Source organism: Mesocricetus auratus, unplaced genomic scaffold (assembly GCF_017639785.1).
Source record: "Mesocricetus auratus isolate SY011 unplaced genomic scaffold, BCM_Maur_2.0 Super-Scaffold_6730, whole genome shotgun sequence".
NCBI lineage: Eukaryota > Metazoa > Chordata > Mammalia > Rodentia > Cricetidae > Mesocricetus > Mesocricetus auratus.
This window is the reverse complement of record NW_024429184.1, coordinates 97456421-97480343: the sequence shown is the minus strand read 5'-3', so window position 1 is coordinate 97480343 and position 23923 is coordinate 97456421. Positions and strand designations below refer to the sequence as shown.

The following is a 23923-nucleotide window of genomic DNA, read 5'->3' as shown; positions in this document are numbered from 1 at the left end:
TGGTCCACAGTGAGAATTCTACTTGAAGGAATTGTTCTCTGGAAGACTTCTACTTTACAAGTAATTTAGGTTTATATTATGGCTCCTCTCATTTGGGGCATACATTTGCAGATGTTAGCATTTTTTCATTAGTTTCTAGGAGACACTCTACTTTGGTTTTGTGTAATTTGACTTCTTTTGAATAGATTAAAGAATGTAGAACTTCATTACACCAAAAATTCACATTGCATGATTCCTGCTATGCATCTAGAAAATGTTGATGTATTTTTGCCTCAATTCTTTGTGTTGTTGGTATCAGAATTATCTTTCTTTCATAGATATATGTGTTATGGGACATATTCATTTCATGTACATGCACACACATACTTGACATATAACAGTGACCATGACTTGCATAACAGATTCAAGATATGCTGGAAGCATGTTCTGCCACTGAAAGGGTTTCATGAACTTCTGTAGCTACAGGACAAAGGAAACTATAAATCAATCCACTCAGTGAATACAGAAATGGCAGTAGATAAGCCAGCTACAGCAAGGCGGGAAATTTTTTCAATGTTTCAGATATTGCTTGAAAGATTTCTTAGCTATAGGTTGGTGGAGGCTAGAATCCTACTAAGCTTAGCAACACGTTCTAAAAGTTTGCCCTGTGGTCATGAGAAAATTAGCTCTCATACAAAGGTAAACATGAGAAGCCATTTTCTAAAACATATAAGCTATCCAGAGATAATTTTGGCTCTCCTCCTACATTCCACCCCTCCATAATTATGATACTGTACTTTGCTGCCATTAATTTTCATGATCTTTAACATGGATGGGGGGGTCCCTCGGTGAACTCAAGAGTCCCTCAGAGAAGGTGTGTGGGTTAATTTTTCATTCTTTTCTTCTCTTCCAGGTCTACCCAAAGCAGCTGTGATTAGTCAGTTGCAGGTGTTGAAGGGATCTTTTGGACTGTGGGCTTTTGGCTGCACAGCTGACGACATTATTTATATAACCCTCCCTCTGTACCATAGCTCAGGGGCTCTCCTTGGGATTGGAGGGTGTATAGAGTTGGGTAAGTTTCTTTTCTTTTTGATATGTCATCAGAACGCTTAAACAGTGCTTTTATTCATTAGAACTTCAATGTATTCATAGAATTCTGAGGAACTGCATGGATATTGCACAATTACAATGTAATATTTGTGGCAAGGACACATTTCCATGCCATAGCACATTCCTAAACTGCAAAAGCCAAAGTCCTGGGCATTTGCTTGTGTGATTTCCAATGCTTACAGACTCCTCTTTCTTTGTGGTTGTTTATTCCCTAGGAGACTAATCCCACGATCCCCACCAGGGCAGTCAGTCACAGGAAGTAAATATGTCAGCTGCATAACTGTTTTGAGCGAACTTCCCAAAAGCACGAGGAGGGTTTCAGCATCATTCTGCTGAGCAAAGCAAGTCAAAGCTCAGACAAGGATCTAGATACAAACAGTGGGAAAATAGACTCCACCTCTTCCAGGCAAGAAGAACAAATTGGTATTACACAGATAAGTGAGGGGGAGGAATTGTTAAGGCCGGTTCCTCTTCTCCACACAGTCTGTCCCAAACACCCCAGAACATTTGTGATGGAGCTGATGATTCAGGAGATTCCATTTTGTATACATGGAAGATGATGCTTCATTCACTAGCTCTGAAATAATAGAGTTCACTCTTTATAGCTTGTGTATACCTCTCATACGATGGTAGCTTATTTAGAGTGTGTTCGTCATCCACAGACAATAAGTGTCAATCATTAAAACTGTCTGTAAGAATATGTACAGAGACATCCATTTCTGTAATTGGATTATTAAAATTGAGTGTAAGATCATAGTCACTTCTCTGTATATACATATACATAAAGATAGCCTTGTGGGAATTAAGGAAACTGGGTGACAGACCACAACACCTGATTTTAGTATAACAAAAAGAAGGGGCATGCTGAACAAGACAAAGGGGAAGAAGCTATCGCCATGTTGCCCCTTAAGTAATTTTAAGCAGCTTATTAGAGGGAGGGTGAAAAGAGAGAGGGGAAGAATGAAAGAGAGAGAAGCGGGGAGAGACAAAAAGAGAGAGAGGCAAATGATTTACATCTTTTCTTGAAGCTCAGTACCAAACCTTCCAAGGCAGAATCCACTGCTAGTCAGAGCTCCAGGGACACCACCCGCACACCAGTCCTCTTATGGACCTAGCTGTAGATATATGCCTTAGGTTGATTTACTAACTGCCCATAGCACCTCTTCTTGAACAGCCAGGGCCAGAGATGGAAGCAAGAGTCCATCCACGGTGAGGGTATTTGTGTTAGAATTCAGAGTCAGTAAAACATGGGGTAGTCACATTACCAAGTGATTCTGTTCATGGATCCATGTCCAAGGAAACCGAAAACATGCAGTCACGCTTGGTCATGAGTGTTCCTATTATCATTATTGTTTATGGCTAAAAAAGGAGCAACCCAAGTACATATTACTGATGAATTATAAATAAAATGTTGCATATCCATGAATATATTAAAACATAAAAAGGATGAAATATTGATACATGTTACAAGATAAACAAACCCAAATCACATTTTATAGTAAATGAAAGACCAGACACAATATGTCACATTAGTCCACAGAAAACATATTTAGAGACAGATGTACATAAATGGCTGCCGAGGGTAAGGAGAGTTGGACATTGAAATGACTGTTAAGGTGGTATAGTTACTCTGGGGTAATGAAAACAAATGTCCTAGAATTAGATGATGACTTGTAACTATATGAAAAAACACTGGCTTGTATGCATTAAATTGTGAATTATTTGGTCCATGAATCGTATCCCAATTAAAAATAGGACACCATGTTAAAACATGTTATTAAAACTAGGTACTGTATCTATTAGTGAACTTTTGTTGGTGGAATTTTATCAAAGCTTCTTAGACCTCGACTTTGGCATATGACAAAACTGTTTTAAAGTCTTCAGAACAAAGTGAATGTTTCTGTGCAAGGATAAAATGAGTCAACACCATTCATCTCTGAGAAGGATGGATGGCTCTCCCAGTGCTTGGGGTAGTATATGTGTATTCCCAATGATTGTAGTAGTATACATTTTCTTCCAATGACTGTACTTCTAACACTTGTGGTAATACACATAAACTTCCAATGCTTGTAATTCCAATGCTAGCGATACTATACATGTAATTCCTACTAATTTTGAAGGTGCTTCCTTTCTACAAATTGCCAAAGGCACATTTGCAATAGAAAATCATAGTTACCCCATGACTACACTAAAAGGTTACTGGACTGTAACGGTAATATTTCCAAACGGACTCACTGCCAATGACTTGGGATGAGTTGTGAAGGCCCTGGAAGTGAGTGGACCTGTTAAGACAACAGTGTCATCTGTGCTTCATGGTGACTTAGGGCCTGTTTTGCCTCTTCTTACAGGTGCCACATGTGTGCTAAAGAAGAAGTTCTCTGCGAGCCAATTTTGGAACGATTGCAAGAAGTACAATGTGACTGTGTTTCAGTACATTGGAGAACTTTGCCGTTATCTGTGCAAACAGCCTCAGGTAAGAGAGACCATTACTGGAGATGTTGAAGAGGTCAGATAGAATGTGCACTGGGAGTGAGGGTTGGGTGGGGGAAGGGATTTGGTTTCTTTGCTTTCACTCCAAAGACACAGACATGCTTACAATATACAAGATAAAATAAGTCTAAAAGCATAAGAAAATAGGAGGCAGACTACCCATTTAAACATTGTATGCTTTGTTATGTAGGGGGACAGGACAGATCCATACTGTAGTGCACTTCAAGTCCAGGCTAATTCAATTTTATTATGAAATTAGATGCATATGATGTCTGCAAAAAAATAACTTGAAGTTTAAAGTTGACAATGCTTTAAAATACTGGGCTTTAAAAATGACACCAATTACAGTTACATTCCTGTTAGTGTGTTTTAAAGTTGAAAGGAAACTTTATTTGCACTCATTCTGTCAACCCCACAAGTGGATGTGACATCCTTTTGATCAGTTGCTACTGCATGAGAAATAGGTAATCACAGAGATTTGTCAGAGTCTGGAGTGTGTCTTTGTGGCTTATTTGCTCTTTCTGTCCTTGTCTTTCTTCTGGTCTCATTCATCTTTCCAAATGCTTAAAAAACAGAAGAAAAAAGAAAAGAAAAACTCCCTGACTTCCTAAACACCAATGACAGCAGAGACAACAAAGAAGTGATTATTTTTCCTTGAGTGAAATAAACATCAACCCCTGCCAGAAATGTTAGGGAGGATGGTATGCTCCATGAGGAGGGACAGTGGAGTCATGGCTCTGAGCTACACCTCCGGCCTGAGTTCCCTCACTAAGCATGTCTGCCAAGGATGGTGGACTAAGATGTCTCTTTCCTGGTTAAAATATTAATACTACTTCTTCTCCCACTAATTATCTCCAATCCCGATGAAACTAGGCAGGAAGCCCTCAATACAACTTTATTGAGTATGCAGGATTGCATGGGACAGATGAACACAGAAAAGAATGTGAACTTGGAGAGCCTAATTTAGAAGATGTTTTTATTCATGAGTTTGGAGTTCACCATGGGGAGACTTATATCTACCCAAGTTCCTCCTTTTGTTAGAAGCTATCTACATTTTTTAAATCAGCATAGCTTCATTATCCTTTCTTGTCATTATTTGTAAAATAAAAATATGTACATGAGGTTTCAAGCTATTGTTTATGGTATACACCATTTGCCCCCACTCTGTAAACCTACGTAACTTGCTGCCTGTACTAATTCAGTGTGTTATTGTGGTGCTTGGAAGGAAAGCCAACTGTCAGAACATATGATTGTTCTTAAAGATGCATGGGTGTATGGCAGGCAGATGCATGCATGCATGATTGTCAGTAGGCTTCAGAAACAAGAGGTCTTACCTAGAATCAGAGTGGAAGGACCAAAATCCCACCATCTGCTGCTTGAGCTCTAGATGATAGTTTGAGGGTGAAACCCTGCTTTCTCCAGTAAGCACTCATCTATGCTGGGCTCAAGGCAGTAGTCATTTGACTTTGCTTTCAGTGTGTCTCACTTCTGCTTCTCCAAGTAGCAACTAGCATTATCATTTCCTTAAAACTTAAAGTTAATAGAGCTTTCTGCATTTAAAGAGAAACTGTCGAGTTTCAGTTTTTGTAGGTGTCTAGAGAAGGTGTTCAGCCCAGTTGTGTTAGATTGAGTCTGTGTTAGATGGAGTCTGTGTTCTGGAAGAAAGAGACTGTTTCTGAGAAGGAATTGATGATCTGGAAGCAGGTAACTTCCCTTCTGTTCCTGCAGCAGCAGCTTCACACAAAGGTTTTTAAAGAAACTGGAGCTTCAGTGTGGGTGTGACTTCTTCGTGGGTGTCATCACACCAGTCCAGTTCTTTGTACTGAAACCCAGATGGATACGTCTAATTAGATCTAAGCCCCAAAGGGTATCTGTGATAGCAGTTCTAACTGTCAGAAATCTGTTTAACTGTTATAAGGGACTTTAAATGTTGGAAGAGTGGACAATTATGTTCTGTTGTTTAGATAAGGGCTTATCTATGTGCCTACTACCATCTGTCTGTCTGTCGGTCTGTCTGTCTATCTATCAATCATCTATATACCCATCCATCATCTATCTCTATCCCTCATGTCTGTGTATGTGTGTGTGTGACTATATAAATACCTGGAAGTAAAGTTTTAAAGAATTCTGCATACTTTTTCAGAAATATTAAGAGAAAGACTGCATCAGAAGCTCATGCTTCATTGGCCTTTCATAACTGAAACCATTGTGCTGGTCTTAATAAAATGAAATATGAACTTTTGAGAATTTGTCAAATATGTCTACAATCATAAATGAAAAAGTATGTAAATGTCAGAGAAAATACCATTGAAAATATTATCAAAAGAATTTGTATTGCTCTTCTACACATAAAATCCATATTCAAAATCTCACCTACATCTATCATAGATGGTCTCCTAATAATCAGGCTTGACTGTGCTTTATTGGAATTTAGAAACACACAGGTGGGCCATGAGTGCTCCTTGAAGGCTGTAGTTTGTCAAAGCTTGGTTTAGACTTCATGGTAATATTAGACATTTGTGCAAAGCAAAATTTCTGTTCATGTGCAAATAAGGTTTTTAGGGCTCCTTTCACTTCTTCCCTCCTTCCACAAATGTACATATGTATGAGAGTGGTTGTGTGCATAAGTGTATGCACCAATAAGACTGACTTTTGGGTTTGCTACAGGGATTTGAGATATTGCATTTTTATTATTGTAAGCAAATTATTTTCATTTATATGCACATATTTCTGTATCAGCAATTTGAATCAAGGAAATAAAATTGTGAATAATGATACTGGTAATTTCCAATGTCTCAATGACCTGTGCAATAATAACATTATATCGCTCAGGAAAATAATTTTGTCATATTTTACTTTCAGAAGTGAATATATTTGGATGATTAGAGTTTCAAGTATCATTGAGAGTCATTTAAAAACACATGTACACACACACACACACACACTGTATTTAGAACTTAAACACTTTCCCTTTAGTCCCTTGAGTAATTTAATTGCTTTAAACGATGCAACACTGATTCTTAATTTGTCACATGTTGTCATAAGATAGTATTTTCCCATGTAAATGACAGTGCAGTGGCTTTATAAAACTTAAATTCAGTTGATACCTTGAATGCTCTAGTTATCTGTTCTAACTGTACACATGAAATACACTATAAGCATTATTGACATTCAAGAGTAAATGTCCATTTACACATACACATGCATACTCTTATTTTCAAGATCCTTTCATTCCTTTCTGCTGTTTATTCATTGCTCTATCAATGATATTCCATTTTTTTATGTTGGGAGCATCCTTTGTGTTCCATGTAGTACCAGTCTACTAAAGACACATGTTTTGTTTTACATATCTCTATAACATTTTTATCTATGTGAATGAGTATGTGTCTGTGTGAGTACGCTACATGTATGTAATTGTCCTCTGAACCCCAGGAGTTGAAGTTGCAGGTGATTGGGAGCCTGGCATAGGTGCTGGGACCTGAACTCAGTTCCTCTGCCACTGAATTCAGGTGCTCTACGAGAGCAGCAAGTGCTCTTAGCCACTGACTCATCTCTCCAACTCCAGAGTTTTGCTTTTAGTTTTCTAAAGATGTCTTTCATTTTTAAAGTTTTAAACAATACGTTTATAGAATGTAAAATAGCCAAAATAGTTCCACTACCTCTTTAAGAATGATCTCTCTCTTTGTCTCTCTCTGTCTTTGTCTATGCCTCTCTACCCTTTCTCTGTCTCCTTTTTCTCTCTCTCTTTGTTTCTTCCCCTTACTTTACCAGAAAATGTTCAAGTACCATTCTGATATTTATTATTTAAAAATTTTTTGACTTTGAGTACATAGCTTGATAGTCTCCCATCTCTGTTTGTTTGTTTGTTTAAATTTTCTTTGGGGGGGGTTTAAATTAGAAACAAGCTTGTTTTACATGTCAACCCCAGTTCCTTCTACCTCCTCTCCTCCCCTGTCTCCCAGTAACCCTCTATCACATCCTGTTTCTGCTTCCCAGGGAGGGTGAGGCCTTCCATAGGCATCTTCAAAGTCTGTTATATCATTTGGAGCAGGGCCTAGACCCTCCCCCATGTGTCTAGGCTGAGAGAGAATCCGTCTATAAAGAATGGGCTCCCAAAGTCCATTCGTGGACTAGGGATAAATACTGATCCACTGCCAAAGGCCCCATAGATTGCCTAGGCCTCCTAACTGACATCCACGTTCAGGGGGTCTGGATCAGTCCTATACTGGTTTCCCAGCTATCAGTCTGGGTCCATGAGCTCCCCCTTGTTCAGTCTCCCATCTCTTTTAGAAATAGTTGTTATTTTTTTACTCTTCTGCAGGTATATACTTTTCTCTCTGGGACAGTTTTCAAGGCAGCCCACGCATCTTAGACATCTTTTCACAGGCTTCATCCCTTAAAAATGGACGCTTAATAATAATCCAGACTGGTATTAAAATCTAATTACATACGTATTGTATTTGGCACCCAAATTTTAGATTCTAAGATGACTGGGGAGAAATCAAGTCATTTTATTGAGGCACCTCCTAAAATGTATGTGTTTTCTCTTAAGTAATTTATCTGATAACTCAAGAGTTCATGGCTCTTGTCCATAATCACTGTGTCACAGAAATGCAATCAGTACAAGGTGATTCCCTCATCTGAAATACACTTTCATTAAACTCTCCTGTTTTGCTAGCCTCTCAACCCGAACTGTTTTCTGTATATCTGGAATTCAGAGAGCAACTTCCCTAGCATCTAGACAACAGGGAGCAAGTCAGGGAAGACTGCCAGGAAAGCTTCATGGCGTCCCCATTCTCACAATTGCTTGACATTGAGGAGCATTTGTTGGGTCCCACATATAGGCTTGTGTATCGAACTCACTCATCCTTAGTCATGTCTTATCATCTGTTCACATGTTGGTAATTGAGATTGCCAGTAAGCTGCAATACACACGTACAGGATCCACTACTATCTTAAAAATATGAATAAACAGAATAGGGGGGAATCAATATCAAAATTATGCAGGTAATAGGCTTAGTAAAATAAATATTTTATCCTTTAAAAGTTTTGCACATCCTGAAATACACTTCCTTCTTAATATCTACCCCCCAAAACGGTCTTTGTCATTTATAAGTTGGAAAGAATGTCCCTCCATATTTGAAGATACAACGCAGCATTATGTTAGGTACTGGACATGATTCTCTAATAGATCTCTGTGGCTTTCTTATTGTGTTTGCATCTCTTCTGCTATAGTACATGTCCTGTTTACTTTTAGCACAGGTGCCATATAAGTAGCACCAATAAAAGAGGGAGAGGGAAACTAGAATTATTTTCAAGTGAAACCTTTTCTTCTAACAGAGAGAAGGGGAAAAGGACCATCGGGTGCGTTTGGCGGTTGGAAATGGCATGAGCAGCGACGTGTGGAGACAGTTTTTAGACAGATTCGGAAATATTAAAATGTGTGAATTTTATGGCGCTACGGAAGGGAACATATGTTTCATGAACCACACGGGGAAAATTGGATCAGTCGGGAGAGCAAACTTCTTTTACAAGGTAAGTATAACACTTTCTCTGTAGGAAATGCTTTGAGGTCTACAAACCCTTGTCCGGAGCTTAATCTTCTACGTCGTGAAAAGTTTTTATCACTTGTTTTGAAACTGAGGTCATTTGCAAAGGGTGAACTGCGATGCTGCGAGCTCTGCAAACTTCAGTCCTGTGCCATGTGCTTCCTCGGTAGCATGAGGATAACTGTTTACTTTTGCTCAGTTTTCAAGCTCCGTGTTTAAGAATAAAGCACAAGTCCTGAGCAAGTCTCTTCTCATCCCTCTTGAGTATTTTTCTCTCATTACTCCTCACCTCTTATCATTTATGCCAAAGAAAAGCTCCCAGTGCACAGCAATAACATACATATCTTAAGAAAAAATATTAATGCAAGGTCTGGAGAGCTCCGTCGACGGTTAGCTCACAGAGACCCTGAGCACCCCTTCAGGCAGCTGCTCCCAGTTACCTCTAACTCCAGTTCCGCGGGATCTGATGCCCTCTTCTGGCCACTTCAAGCACCTGCACACCCAGGACATGCATTTATAAACACGTGTACACATACACATAAATGAAGATTATTTTTAAAAATGCTTAAGAAAGTGTTTTGTTGAAACAACCTTAATATTTGTAAAGAGAAATTCGTTTAAGAAACACCTCAAGGAGAAATAAAGAAAATTGCAATAATGTAGGTTATTTGAATAATACAATATACAAGGTACTTAAACTAAGTGATGTATGTGGGACCTGTATCTACTAAATGTATGGCACCATTTCTTTTCAAGCATTTGGAGAACATTAAAAGAAATTACTGGACCACTTAGGAAGTTTTTAAAAAATTGCGTTCAGATGAAGACACCAAGAGTATAATAAGGATGACTTGTGTTTTGTGTTGCTGGCTAGACTTGATTATAGTCTCCTCCTGAGATACTGCTGTAATGTCAGTAATACAAAGTATCACATTGTCTCCATATTTTTTGGAAAATACTTATTTTAAATTCATTTTAGTTCAGTTATTCATGGTATTATTTCTTTTTAAAGCTGTACCTGATACCGTATGGATTATAGTTTGTCTTTTTATCATTTCAGCTACATGTTATCTGTTTATAGTTGAGTAATTTAAAAAATTCAATGATTAGTACATAATTAGGAAAAGAATATTTTTTAATCATGTTTCTTAAAACATTTGGGGGCAGAGGCAAATGAGTCTGAGTTTGAGGCCAGCCTGGTCTACATAGTGAGTTCCACAATAGTCTGGGTCCTGTAGAGAGACCATCTCTCAAAAACAAACAACAAGAAAAAGCAGAACTTTGAAAACTTGCTGTCTGGAGAGGAATCAGCTTCCAACTAGAGAGATAATGTCATGGGTGAAGGAGAAAGTATGCAGCAGTGTGGGGTTCCTGTAACCCCAATCTGTTCTCTGTAAAGAGATTGTATCCAGTATACGTGCCCAATGTAAACAAAATAGAAGTCCAGAAAAAATACATGTGAAACCAACTCAAAGTTATGAGCATCCATGACCTTTCCAGTGCTAATCTGGGGAAATAGTTTGTAAAGGCTAACCATGAAATCTATGGAAGGCAGAAGCCTTGAAACAAGGGAAACTATAAGTATAGACAGTAGTCAGCCAATGAAACACAAACTATATCAAAAGAGTAAGTGCTGCAAAGTGACAAAGAAACGCTTACAAAAATATTTTTCTATAAATTCAAGAAAAGTTCACAACAGGATTCTCTTTAAAAATTGATAAGAGGAGGTTTCCGAGGCAACATAGATCAACAAAGGAATTAGAAACTAGACATGCTCGTCTCAAAGAAATAAATGAAGAAAATAAACATCAATAGAAATGAATTATCACATAAAATTTAAAAACAAAGCAGGTTATAAACATTGTTGAAGAGAAGATAAATAGGCTAAAAGATGTATGCATACAAGTGAAAAGATAGTTCATAAATACTGATAGTTCTGGAACATACTTAATTGATCTTGCAGAAAAGGACTGGTCACAGGGAAGAATGATTCTTTTAATTATACTAGAATTATATTATGCTCATGAAGACTTGAGTCTGTAGCTGAAGAGCACACTGTGTGTCCAGGAAAGTGTGGTGTAGAATAGCAAACGTGGAAAATATACACTGGTGAAGTCAATGAACAAAATATAAACGTCCAGGTGATGCTGAAGCAAAAAGCTAAAAAAAATACAAAAGAAGTATGGAATGTACAAAACACAGCTTGGTTGACTATGTTGCAGGAAGCTCTCAAAAATGCAAACAGAATGCCAAAGGACAGAACAAAAAAAGAAAGAAACAAATACCTTCATCTTTCATCTAGGGATTTTAGTAAAGGTTAAATTGCTCTCCCAGTATAAGGGCGACAAAGGAGTTTTCTAAGTTTTACACATAAATAGAGGTGTGTGTGTGTGTGTGTGTGTGTGTTATAAGAATGCTGAAAAAATACATAAAATGAAAACATCTGGTCAGTCTGAAAATAAAACAAAACTTAGAAGATGTCACCTTCAGCTTAAAAAGTTCGGTGGCCAGAAATAAATCCATTTAAATGCAGAAGATTAAACAGATCCACATTATGCCTCTAAATGGAGTGGAAATAAAATCTGAAAACATAAAATGTGTGTATTACCAACATATACAGAAGATAGTGGAGAAGAAGTACAGGTGGTATTTCTTCCATAAAGTAAATACTATGAAGATAAAATGTGGGAATGTTAAAAAAAATAAGCTTACTTCCCAACATTTGTACAAGCTGTTTAATCATCTTAAATGTAACCAAATCATCTCTCCACCATGAGCAAAGGTCACCAAATGCAGTCAGGGCACATTTGCTCTAAGACTACCTGGGTTTCTGACATCACTTGCAAATCCAGGGGCCTCCAGGAGCACCCTTGGGATTGAAGATTGGCTGGAAGCTGTTGCACTCCAGGTGACAGCTTATCACAGCTAAAGCGCAGTCTAAATCCAGACAAGGGAAGAGCTCATAGGCAGAACCCAGGAGAGTTTCAAGGGCAAAGCTATGTGTCTTCTCTCTTAGAATCAGAACAGCTCTATAGCCCATTTCCTCCATTTCCTCCTGCTCTTGGGATGCAGCAGCTGTGGAACCCAAAGTCCAGCCAGGCCATTGCTGGCATGGTGCAAAGACCCCATTTAAAAATCCCGTTGTTACTAAACATCTGACACAAGTGATCTAAACATCCGAGACAAATGAGCACATCCCTAACAGGAACAGCATTGCAAGCTCTTGGAGACAATGCATTAAGAAGTTGAGGGCAGGGGGCAGGCACCATTTTCAAGGCAAAATTCTCAAATGCAGACACAGATAGCACAGTTCCAGTGTCATCTCTACCGTTATTGGACTTCATAACCTGGGTGCTTTTCTCCTGTCCCTCATGTGTTAATTGAGGAAACATTTTTGCTTCCTTACCGACAGACATTTATGCATCTGATTATAGAAAGGCATGTAGGTATAGCGGGTACTCCCAGAGCCATTGTACCTTAGGTGCTGCTATTTAAACTGAATTAAAATGATGAATTGTGGGGTACTTAGAGAGCTCATTGGATAAAAGTGTCCCTCCTAGGCACCACATGCAGAAGGAAAGAATCAACTCCTGAAAGTAGTCCTCTGACCCCCCTTTACACACACACACACCATGTGACGGCACACATGTGTCCATACACATATACAAACACATACACTCACAGTAAATAACTAAATATAATTCTAAAAACTATTGGATGGTGAATTGTGGATCTGACTACATGGTGCTTTTACTAAGATTAAGCTCCAGATATTGTTATACTTTGATGTTACTATTGTATTTATCTTAGTGATTCTTTTCATTTTTTTAACTTACTTGTTCCTATTGTACATTTTTTAAATCTTCACTCCCTCCTCATTTCTTCCTCCTCATTTACTTGCCCTTGTAATTTTATCTTACTCCATTTCATTTCCTCCATGTTAAATCTGTTTTCTAATTCTGTTTAATAAGGTTACATGTTTAAATGGTAAATAAAATTTCACTTTTCTTATAGATAAAATGAGGGAGTTGTACTGAACAGTTTCTAGTTTGCTGTCCGGTCAGACGGATAGAAGGGATGTGTCAACATGACACTGTGATGTAGCCATCACAGGAGCCATTTGAAGATGACGGAGATGGACATCCTGTTAGCCTGGCTCTTGAATGCGAAGGACAGTCTACCAAACAGATCTTCTCACGCTGCAATGATGGGAAAACTCCTACACGTTAGTCTAGAGGAGTTGACTTGAAAGGCCCAGAGGAAAGCCAAACAGTCGTCAAGTCACTCTAGTTCTTAGGCAATTGGTCACTTTTCTGGAGGCTTTGAGGAAAACACCACCAACAACAGAAACCCTGATAATTCAGGGCTCATAACTTAGTTCTGTTTAAAACTTCCCTTTAGAGAAGATGCTTTCAAAGGCTTAGAAACAGGTCCTCCTGCACATGGTTAGAAGGATGAGGAAACCAGAGCTAGGAACCTTCTGTAGCTTTCCTTCACTACCTTGCGGGCAAAGCTAAACAGTGCTAAGGTGAAACAAAGCATAAAGGATAAAAAATGAACGTCAGGTAGGGAGGCCTGCTTACTGATGCCTTCCATTTTGATTTCAAATCTTCGTTTAATTTTTTTGTCAGTTAAATTCCTGTGTTTAAATTGAGCGTGGAATGTACTGGCAGTTCCTGTTGCCCCACAAATAGCCCAACGTTCATGTGTTTTTGCTTCCTTTTGTGTTTGCAGCTTTTTTTTGCCTTTGAGTTGATAACATATGACTTTCAAAAAGATGAACCAATGAGGGATGATGAAGGCTGGTGTCACCATGTGAAAACAGGTAAGATGAATTATGAGTTTTGAATGCGTCGTCTTAAACAAAGAACCTGAATCCACACATGACTGGTGCCGAGTTCCGGAAAGGAAGAAAGGCTGTTCGGAATGTGAGTGACCTTGAATCGTAGGGCAGTGAACTGGCTTACCTGCTGGATGCTGAGCCCTCATTAGGCTGTTTAAGTGCCAAATCGTTTAAGTGGTTAAGTGGCATCCCTGTGACTTCTGTTTATCTTTGTATACACATCTAGCTTGTAGGCTGTTGTTTTAATTTTGGCTCAGTGGCTGGGTCTTAACTTAATGCTATGTCAGCAGCTATTGTGACTCTGCATTTCTGGACCTGCATCTCTAGAGCAGCCTGGCTGCTCAGACTGCAGCCTGGTGAGAGTTCTGTTCCCAGCGGCATTTGACCTTGTCACTGCCACTGAAGGTAGCTTTAACTAAGTCTCTATTGTCCTATTTATAAATAAGACTCAATGTTCAAGGGCTGGGTGAGAATCTGAGCAGCAAACAGCTAGCCCCCTGTCCTTGCTGGCATCTCCAGAAGAGTTGTACTTCTGCTCCGCCAGACCAGAAAAAGCTGCACCATTCCAAATCCCTCCCAACTACTTCCTGTGGCCGTCTATCTCTCCCGGGTGGCCTCTGGTTTTCTATGATTACTTCCGTTCAGCTAGTTATTAACTTAGCCTCCTGATCCAAAGTTAATTGTGTTTAATCAATGAAAAGTGCAAACTCCTCGTGGTTCACAGTGTGATCAAATGCCCCCCCCACAGTTATCACGACAAATGTCTACATCACATATTACCAATAATATTAAATTAATCTGTCATTCTAGGTACAAGGAGAAGTCAGGCTTTAGATATGGGTTTTGACACTTAGGAATTGTGGGCAGATTAGCTGATGAGAGACTCATTTCCTTCTTACGTAAATCAGAAGTGACATTATTTACTTCACGAGCCTCATGTTGACAATTAAATGGTGTGTACAAATCTTAGTGGCCTCTTGCCTCCTTCTCTTCTCCATCTTATCCCTCTGTCAAGGTAGAGTATCTAAAATTTTGCTGGAAACAAAGGTCTCAATTACCTACCTCTGCGTCATCATTAAAAACAGCATACGGAGATGTGCACTTTTAATTGTTTAGAGGTGCTGTCTATGTAGCTGCCTCACACTACTCCAGAGGAGACTTCCTAGGTCTTTACTTCAATGTGATAATACGAGTTGTAAATCTGCTTTGCTGTTGTACTTGTTCTGTTTCTCTTACTGATACTGGAGAAGTTGCAAAAGAAAGTATATACTTAAAAAAAATCACTGTCTTAGTAGCTTGCAGAGGACCTGAGTTCAATTCCCAGTCCCCTGTCAGGCAGATCACAACTGCCTGTAACTCCAGCTGCAGGAGATCTGAGCGTCTGGCCTGTGAGAGCGCCTGCACTCTTTTGCACTGGTATACACACACACACACACACACACACACACACACACACACACACACACACACGCTCACTACTAAAAATAATAAAGCAAACATTTTCAAATGCCTTTTAATTCAACGCCACAGACACTGTCCAAGAGAAAAAGATCAGCTGAGGAAGATTTGGAGACCTGGAGGTCCTTTGTATCATGTTTGTTCATAATCACCGTGAGATCTGAAACTGGGACTTTAACCTTGGGGTTGTGCTTATGTAATTTCAGCATTTCTAAAAACGCTGACTGACTCCATTTTGGAATCCGCGTGATGAGCTATTGCATTTTACTTTATATTGTAACATTGCACCATTATGTAAATTATGCCTCATCAGGAAAGACATGAGTACACACCATGACCTATGCAAGCATTTATAATAATTTGCGGAGAAAAAAAAGACTAACATCTACATTCTCAGAAGTAGAAACAAACAGTATAAACTTCGAGGAAGATAAGTGTTTTTTTTTTAATTCTGGGATATTAAATGCAGCCTGACAGAATACACAATGTATGTGACCTTACAAGGATGTGGACATTGCCCTAAAATGTACACTATGTGTGTATGTTTGACTTCTACGGCTGCATGACACTGGGCACATTACTTTGTCTGCCTCCCTTCCTGCATTGGTAAAATGAAAATGTAACCAAGACCTTTCCTAGCGGTTTGGGATGAGAAGAGATGGGTGGCCGGGCGATGCTCTAGGAACAGTGATGCTAAGACAGAGTGTGCCCTATGACTGTGGATGGGGAAGACGCCGATAGGGGTGGCGCTAGTGGGGATGGAAGTGATGAGAAAGAATCAGCGGGGCTGTGAGGGCAGAGCATGCATCCTTTCCAGAGAGGTACCCTGCTGCCCTGGCTGAGAGCCCTGTGAATGCTCCATCCCACCAACTCAGAGGGAAGCAAACAATGACCTTGAAGGCGGCTTCTGGGGGAGCTGCTTTCCTTTATTCCAAATGTAATCTTGTCTTGCAGATTGTCAAGCACAACTTTGATTGAATAGGTTTGACTGCAATCATGATTTCACATAAGTGTCTAAGCATGAGTGGCGTTAAATAAGGTTCACAAGATGGGAGATCTTTCTAAGGCCCTCCCTTTCCCTGTCAAGCGTTTCCAGAATAGTGACCTAGAGGACTAAACACTCTACTGCTGTGTTAATTGGGTCAGCCTACTTCCCGGACTCTTTGATCCAAAATTGTAAAGGCTTCATTTTGAGTTCTACATCTATTTCTTTTCCTGATTTTGAAGCTTTTCTTTTCCTGGTTTTGAAGCTGGCTTCATTATTCTGGACACTGGTTCTTTTTTTTAGTGAAATAAGAATTGAAATACCAGTTTCAAACAATTGCTAATCAAATTAAACACAATTATAATTGTGGAGCAGGCATGGTCACTAATATGTACTGCTATTATTAATTTATTAAAATTATAGAGTTATTTGTTCTCAGTATTACTTAAGTAAAAAAAATCTGTGCAATTCCAAGAGACTGCCAACACAGAGTATAAAAGAAATTAAATTCACCCTTTCTTGGCATATAATTCTTTTGCCATTGATTTTTGCAAAGCTGTTTGTGTAAGGATATTCTAGATGTAGGCACCAAGAATAAATGCCATTAAGTAGGATGGAAGCAAATACAAAGGAAGACAAGAACCTGCAATAGCTGGCTTTCTCTGATACAGCTTAGCTATGTGTGCAGTGTCTGTAATGGTAATTGTCAGATAGATGACTGCAGAAATGGCCCTTTCTCTTGCAGGAGAACCTGGACTTCTCATTTCTCGTGTACACACGAAGAATCCCTTCTTTGGCTATGCTGGTTCTTACAGGCACACAAAAAGCAAGCTGCTTTTTGATGTTTTTAAGAAGGGAGACGTTTACTTCAATACAGGAGACCTAATGGTCCAAGATCATGAGAACTTCCTTTATTTTTGGGACCGCATTGGAGACACTTTCAGGTAGGAATGAAGCTGAATGTCCACTGATCCTGTGCCTGTGAACCCCTCTTCTGTGGAAAGTGCTGAGCCTCTGCTTTTGTTTTTTTAAGGACAGAGTCCTTTCATCTCCACGATGATTCCCCACTCAAAGATTCACTCACCATCTGTTTCTAGAACACACGATGAGTTGGTCAGTCTGTATCAAATCAGTGGGGTACAAAAGCAGAAGCGACATGTGAGGCTGGTATTAGCGTAAAAAAAGAAGCACTCTGTGAAACTGAGAGTTAGGATTAAACAGAAAAGCTATAAAGTCATTCATTCATTAATTTCTTATCTCTTATTCTCCACTAGTGTTGGTGGGGTCAGCACATGCCACACATGCATGTGACTTTGGGGAGTTGTTTCTCTTCTCCCACCATATCTGTTTTCAGGGATTGAACTCTGGTTTGGTGACAAGTGCCTCCACTCACTGAGCTGTCTCACCAGTCTTGAGATTATTCATGATGTAATGAAAAGATTTTGAAACTGAGACTGCTACCTCCCGTTTTTAGATTTTATTTTCTAATTTCAAACTTTTCTTAGCCTACCTTAAAGTTTATTTTACTTTTTTTCAATGACTGTAGACTAGTCAAGAGCATAGAGTAAGCCTTTAATAAGGGCTTGAGTGACTAGACAAATTGGGAATAAATCAGTGGTATGTCAAATTCTCATCTTTAGAATTGTCTTCACTAAAATAACAGCAGTGAAGGAATCAATACCCAAAAATTAAAGTGGATTAAGGTACTCAGGTAAGCGTAGCATTTCTTTCAACTACTACTGCAAAAGATAAAGTTTTAAACTTAATTTTTATTATTGCACAAAGTAGTTATTTTGTATGAATAGATCCCCCTATAGTCATTTATTTTTATGGCTCTTTTAAAATATTTAATGGTGAACAATTTATACCAATAAAAGTTATTTTAACCAAGCCACAGCTGCTGATTTTATTGAACTTTGAATGAAACACTTTTGTAGACATGGCTTTCACTTGGGAACTAGTTGTTTTGGGCCACTAGGTGCTTCTTCACAGAGCCAAATGTAAATCACTAAAACCCTAAGTGGGAGCTTGCTCTTCAAATGCTTGTGCTCTTCCTTGGAAGTGTCTGTCTTTTAGGTGGAAAGGAGAAAATGTTGCAACCACAGAGGTCGCTGATGTGATCGGGAGGTTGGACTTTGTACAGGAAGCGAATGTGTATGGTGTGCCTGTGCCAGGTATGTGGATATTGATGACCTTGACAATTGTAGATGAGAACGTGTATGTCCTCTTCAAGTCTTATTAATTCCTCAATCAATATTTAAAATTCTGCATGTTAAAATTAATTTTTAAAAATGTTTTCATCTTTCCTTGGCAAGCAATGCCCTTGAGTAAACTAAGAAATTTTATGGACACCTTAGAGGAAGGGTACAGAGGAATTTTTCATGTTTTTATGTGTTTTAGGGTAGAAGCTAGAAAAATCTAGCCAGGGACTTACTGCTTGAAAATTATTCAAGCTGATCTTCGTATGTCGGTTTTCTTGTTATGACATGTGTTGGTGCATTTCACTAAACAGGAACATGCTCTACTTTAAATGTGATTGAAGTGTGTCCTTTTATACAAATGACAGTGTTTCCTGCTATCCTGTGGGTTAAGGGTAGGCCAGGGATGCAGCAGAGGAAGGAGGGGACAGATTCAGAAACTGTCCCTGAGGATGGGAAGCATCAGCTGTCTGTGGTCTGCAGGTGGCGTGATAGGCAGTAAGCAATGTCTCTCAGTCAAAATACCCATTTCTAGTTTTCTTGGCTTCAAATAGTCCCTTTATTTTTCATTAATGATTGAAATGTACATTTTTGCAGGGCTATATATCTCTAAATAAGTATTTTCTTTCTCAGTGTTTGTGTGGATGGGGTTCAAATTATACATAAAACTCATTGTGTTTTCCATCCCGCCTGTTTCACTTCTGTAGTGCAGTCAAGGACAAAGTTTGGTGTTCTCTCTTGTTCAGTTATTTCTAGTGATTAAATCTTTGACGGGGAAAGACACAGACTCAGTTTATGCTACTGTCACATTGTTAGCTCTGCAACAGATTGTCTCTGTAGCCGTGAGGATGTGACAGAGATTTGAAAATTCACATAATAATACATTGATTTTATTTCAACCCTTTCCCCAGGTTATGAAGGAAAAGCAGGGATGGCTTCTATTATTCTGAAACCAAACAAGTCTTTAGACTTAGAAAAAATGTATTGCCAAGTTGTAACATCTCTACCAGCTTATGCCTGTCCACGATTTTTAAGAATTCAGGTAATTTTACAGCTCCAAATTTTATTGTTAAATATAATAGCCAGAACCAAGAAGTGGGACAGTAGAAAACGTCTTCTTCAGATAACATGTGAATTGTATTTATATCAGTTAGTTTTAATAACAAAAAGTAGAAAGATGTAAAGTTGATGCTACCTGATGCTAGACTTGAGCTATGTCTGAAAGAAGAATGAGGAAGTGCTGGGTTTGTCTTTGTCCATCCTGTAGAGTTGCTCTTTCTCTCTTCAGTCAGGACCTATGAACAAAGTGATGCTCTCTCTGAGGGTGGCAAGACAAAACCATATCTTGCACAGATCTTCTGAAGACAGTGGAGCTATTTGCCTAAAATTAGGTCTTTCTGGGTCAACATGAATATGTTTGCAGTGTGTGTACATAACCTGGAGCTATTTGTCATTAAGCAGGTTGTCCCCCACACCTTAGTATAGTCCTTAGGCTCACTTCCCCCACCCTTGTATTATGGGAAATAATTTGTTTTGCCATAAGGGCTCATTCATGACCTTACTAGCTAGTTGAGCTCACTAGGGTAGTTGGATACCTTTCTAGGACAAGACATGGCTTTCTTCTTTTTGAGCAGCTCTTAAGTCCACTTAGAGAGCCCTTGGTTACCAGTAAGATATGAGTGTCCTTATTGTACTCTTAGGGTTATTGTGCCATGCTGGTCCTTGTTTCAGTTCATAGTCCCCTTACTAGTTGTTGGTCAGGGAACCCAAGAGTCCTAAAACATGCTAGATGATTGTTGTTGTCCTTGGTTGCCTCTCAAAGGTTGTAGATAAGTCCTTATGACATAAAACACTGTATATTTCAGACACAGGAGCCCAAGGATCTGAGCTGGATCTAGACTAAAAGGCCCCTCTCTGGGCTTGGCTTTTATGATACTAGATGTTGCCCTGAAGCTTCCTGGGGATGTAAGGGGTTAATAGTTCTACCCAGCTACCTTGTCTTTTTCTAGCCACTCCCAGTCCCCCCACCCTCCCATCAGTTATCCCATGGGAAATAGGAAATATATCTCCACAGAATAGAATATAGATTTATAAAGCAATATTTTAAGCCTTTAATCCTAGTATATCGTATAATTTACTCACAGATGCAGAAGCCACATTTTAGCACTGGACTATTGAAGACTAGGTCAGTGTCACAAGTGTTTAGAAAATCTTTTAGTGTTATTAGTTTTCCAAATAAAACACTGGTTGTTATAGCTATGATTATTATTTCATTTTCTACAATTAACAGAAAGCCTATCATTTAAAGCTTCATACTCAGATCTCAAAATTATTTATGCAGCAGAAGTTGGTGGCAATTACCTTTAATCCTAGTGCTGGAGGATCAGAGACAGGTGCAGGTGGCTCTCTGAGTTTGAGGCCAACCTGTTTTACATGACTTCAAGGTTAGGAAGGGCTACATAGTGAGACCCTGTCACAAAATATATATGCAACAAACTCATTATAGTAATAATTAATCTGAGAAAATGTGGAAATAAAACTTACTTCTGTCCATATGAACAAAACAATTGATTTGTGAAAATTTTAAGTCACATTCCTAACAGGGTAGAATTGCCCATAGCAAAAAATTTTAAATGTGATAGCACTCAATATGGCTGAATTAAAGCTAACTCTGTCCTTTTGTTCAACTCCAGAGACACAAAATTACCAGAACCTCCTGAGAAAACTTGTATCATAAGTGTTGTCTTTTATAACTCTAACTCTTATTACAATATTGAACATTCATAATATTGTTTTGGTGTTGATATGAGGTAGGGTGTGTGTTTCAGACATGCTTATTTTATTGATTACATTAATAATTATTGTGTATTCAATAAGCTAATATTTCAATAAAGTTTACAGATGAATGAAAGTTTTCTGTTTCTAATGTTAAATTAATATAAAGAAGTTAAGTAAATTCAAAATGTGAAAGGAGATATGGCCTACATTGCTAAACATTGAAATAATACAAAGCAGCCTCCATGAATATTAATAACTTGTTCCACTCAGATCTGTAATTGTTTCCTAGGATAAGATGGAAACAACAGGAACTTTCAAGCTAAAGAAGATGCAATTGGTGGAAGAAGGATTTCATCCACTAAAGATTTCTGACCCACTTTACTTCATGGATAACTTGAAAAAATCTTATATTCCATTGACCAAAGAAATTTATAATCAGATAATGCTAGAGGAGCTTAAACTTTAAGATTGTATTCATGGGACTTTGATTCCTTCCTGGGAAAGATGAAGGAAGACACATGAGCTTCTTGATTGACATCCAGGGAGGGTTCCTTTCATGGATCAATCATAAATTGAAAATATCATTCACGAAGAGTGCATTTGCTATACCTAAGCTTTCAAGACATGTACTTCTCAGCACAGTGAACCATGAGATATGAGAAGTTCACCTTATAGTCATGAGGCTGACTTGGGGATGCTGCCCACAGTTGCTGCCTAGGATCACCAGAAAGCATCATACTGCATAGCATGATCTCAATTCAAAGAACAGTATTTTCTGTTTGCATTTGGGAAGTAAAACCAAACAGTTCACAGTATTGTCATATGATTCTGAGACTGTAGGATAGGTGATGATTTACTCTGAAGCAGAGATGGGGCAGTAGTGTTCAGCATGTACTACATTCCCTTCAAAAGCAAACGTTCCTTGAGTTTAATGAGGCTTAAATTTGCTCCATCTCATACAAACTTTTTTATTTGAAGATTCAGTGCATAACTAAATACTTTCCTTAATAATGAATATTTTAAAGAATACATAAGTAGTTAACAGTTAATCACTTAAAATGTTTTCTAATATGTGAGTATTCTAGTTTTCAATGAATCACGAAATTTTTACTCAGCTTATTTTTATGTGTCCTATCTTGTAACTCAATAAAATCATCTTTAATAATATGTAAATTTGGGTGTTTTACATTTTTTATTATTTTACGTGTATGAGTGTTTTGCCTGCATGTATGTCTGTGCACCTTGTTTGTTTGCTGCCCACAGAGCCTAGAAGAAGGCATCAGGTTCCTCAGAACTGGAGTTAGACAGTTATGAGCTGCCATGCGGGTACAAGGAATTGAACCCCAGCTTCTCTGGAAGAGCAGCCAGGGCTCTTATCACTTGGGTCTTTGTTGTGTTGATTTTAAGTGTAAACTCCCAAACAAAAAAAGGAACCTGATAGAAAACAGATGTGCCCACACATCCTTTCTCTTAACCCCACACTACAGAGCAAACAAATGGGAAAGAGTCAAAGTGCAGAACAGGGAAACAGGGGAGCCCATGTCCTTGTCGGGCAGCTGTAGAAACAGAAGAAGACTAGCGATAAGCTTTTGCAGAGCCATAGGAACCACAAGAGTGATGCACAGAACAGTTGGACTGGAGCAGAGCTCTGGAATTGTCACCAAGATCAAAGACAGACAGAAGAGCCAGCCTGAACAGGAATGTGAGGAGCCACATGAAACACAGGGCATGAGGACTGTATGGAGAAGATTGTGCTGGCCACAAGCTGGAGCACTCGGACTTGGTGTTGCCTTTAATCTAGGGTGACGAAACACCCCTCAGAAAGGTGAAGTAGCATCAGTAGGAGAGGGGTAAGGACTGGTGGTGGTTTGAGTGTGTCGTCCTCCAAGCTGCCCGTGCTGGATGCTTGGCTTCGGTGTGCAATGCTGAGGTGACAATGTTTCAGAGGCAGGAGACCGATGGAAAATAGTTCAGCCATTGGTGTGGCCACCCTTGGAAAGGATTAGTAAGAATTTATAGTTGCACACTCCAGTTCATTCTTGAAGGAATGAGTTGCTGTGCTTGGCTTCTCCTAAAGATACCTCTTTCTGTTGTCACTGTTTTTCAAAGGATGATACAGCCTAAGGGGGCCCTCACTAGAAGCCAAACAGATATGGCCACATGATCTATAACTTTCACCCTCTTACACTGTCAGCTAAATAAATATCTTTTTTTGTGTGTGTGTGTTAGGGCCCAGCCAACTCCAGGCATTTTATAATAACCACAGAAAACCCATTGCGTTACAAGACCTCATAGAATGAGAACTAAGCCTGTTAACCTAGCTCTCCTAAAGAAAGTTTGTCTGTTTATGTTGTCTAAGAAATCCTGAGTACCAATGCATGAATGAAAATGGATGGATTTCCTTTATTAAAAATGTCAAGTGAAAAGTGTTGACAACAATTGGCAAGCTAAGCAATAGTGGAGAGACCACCCCGAATGCCCATTCCTGATAATGAACTTGATGTCTATAACCATCCGGGAGCTTTCATCCAGT

The 23923-nt window shown here is 38.9% G+C and overlaps 1 protein-coding gene across 1 annotated transcript in view; it reads left to right on the top strand.

The window, feature by feature from the left end:
- Slc27a6 (solute carrier family 27 member 6) overlaps nucleotides 1-22557 on the top strand; it is a 41774-nt gene extending 19217 nt beyond the window's left edge. The window contains exons 4-11 of the mRNA XM_005069090.4: nucleotides 893-1051; nucleotides 3438-3562; nucleotides 8920-9114; nucleotides 13863-13953; nucleotides 17160-17358; nucleotides 18491-18588; nucleotides 19524-19654; nucleotides 21680-22557. Coding sequence (XP_005069147.1) covers nucleotides 893-1051; nucleotides 3438-3562; nucleotides 8920-9114; nucleotides 13863-13953; nucleotides 17160-17358; nucleotides 18491-18588; nucleotides 19524-19654; nucleotides 21680-21856 — 1175 coding nt within the window. The 3' untranslated portion in view covers nucleotides 21857-22557. The remainder of the gene's footprint in view (nucleotides 1-892; nucleotides 1052-3437; nucleotides 3563-8919; nucleotides 9115-13862; nucleotides 13954-17159; nucleotides 17359-18490; nucleotides 18589-19523; nucleotides 19655-21679) is intronic.
- Nucleotides 22558-23923: the final 1366 nt, after the last annotated feature.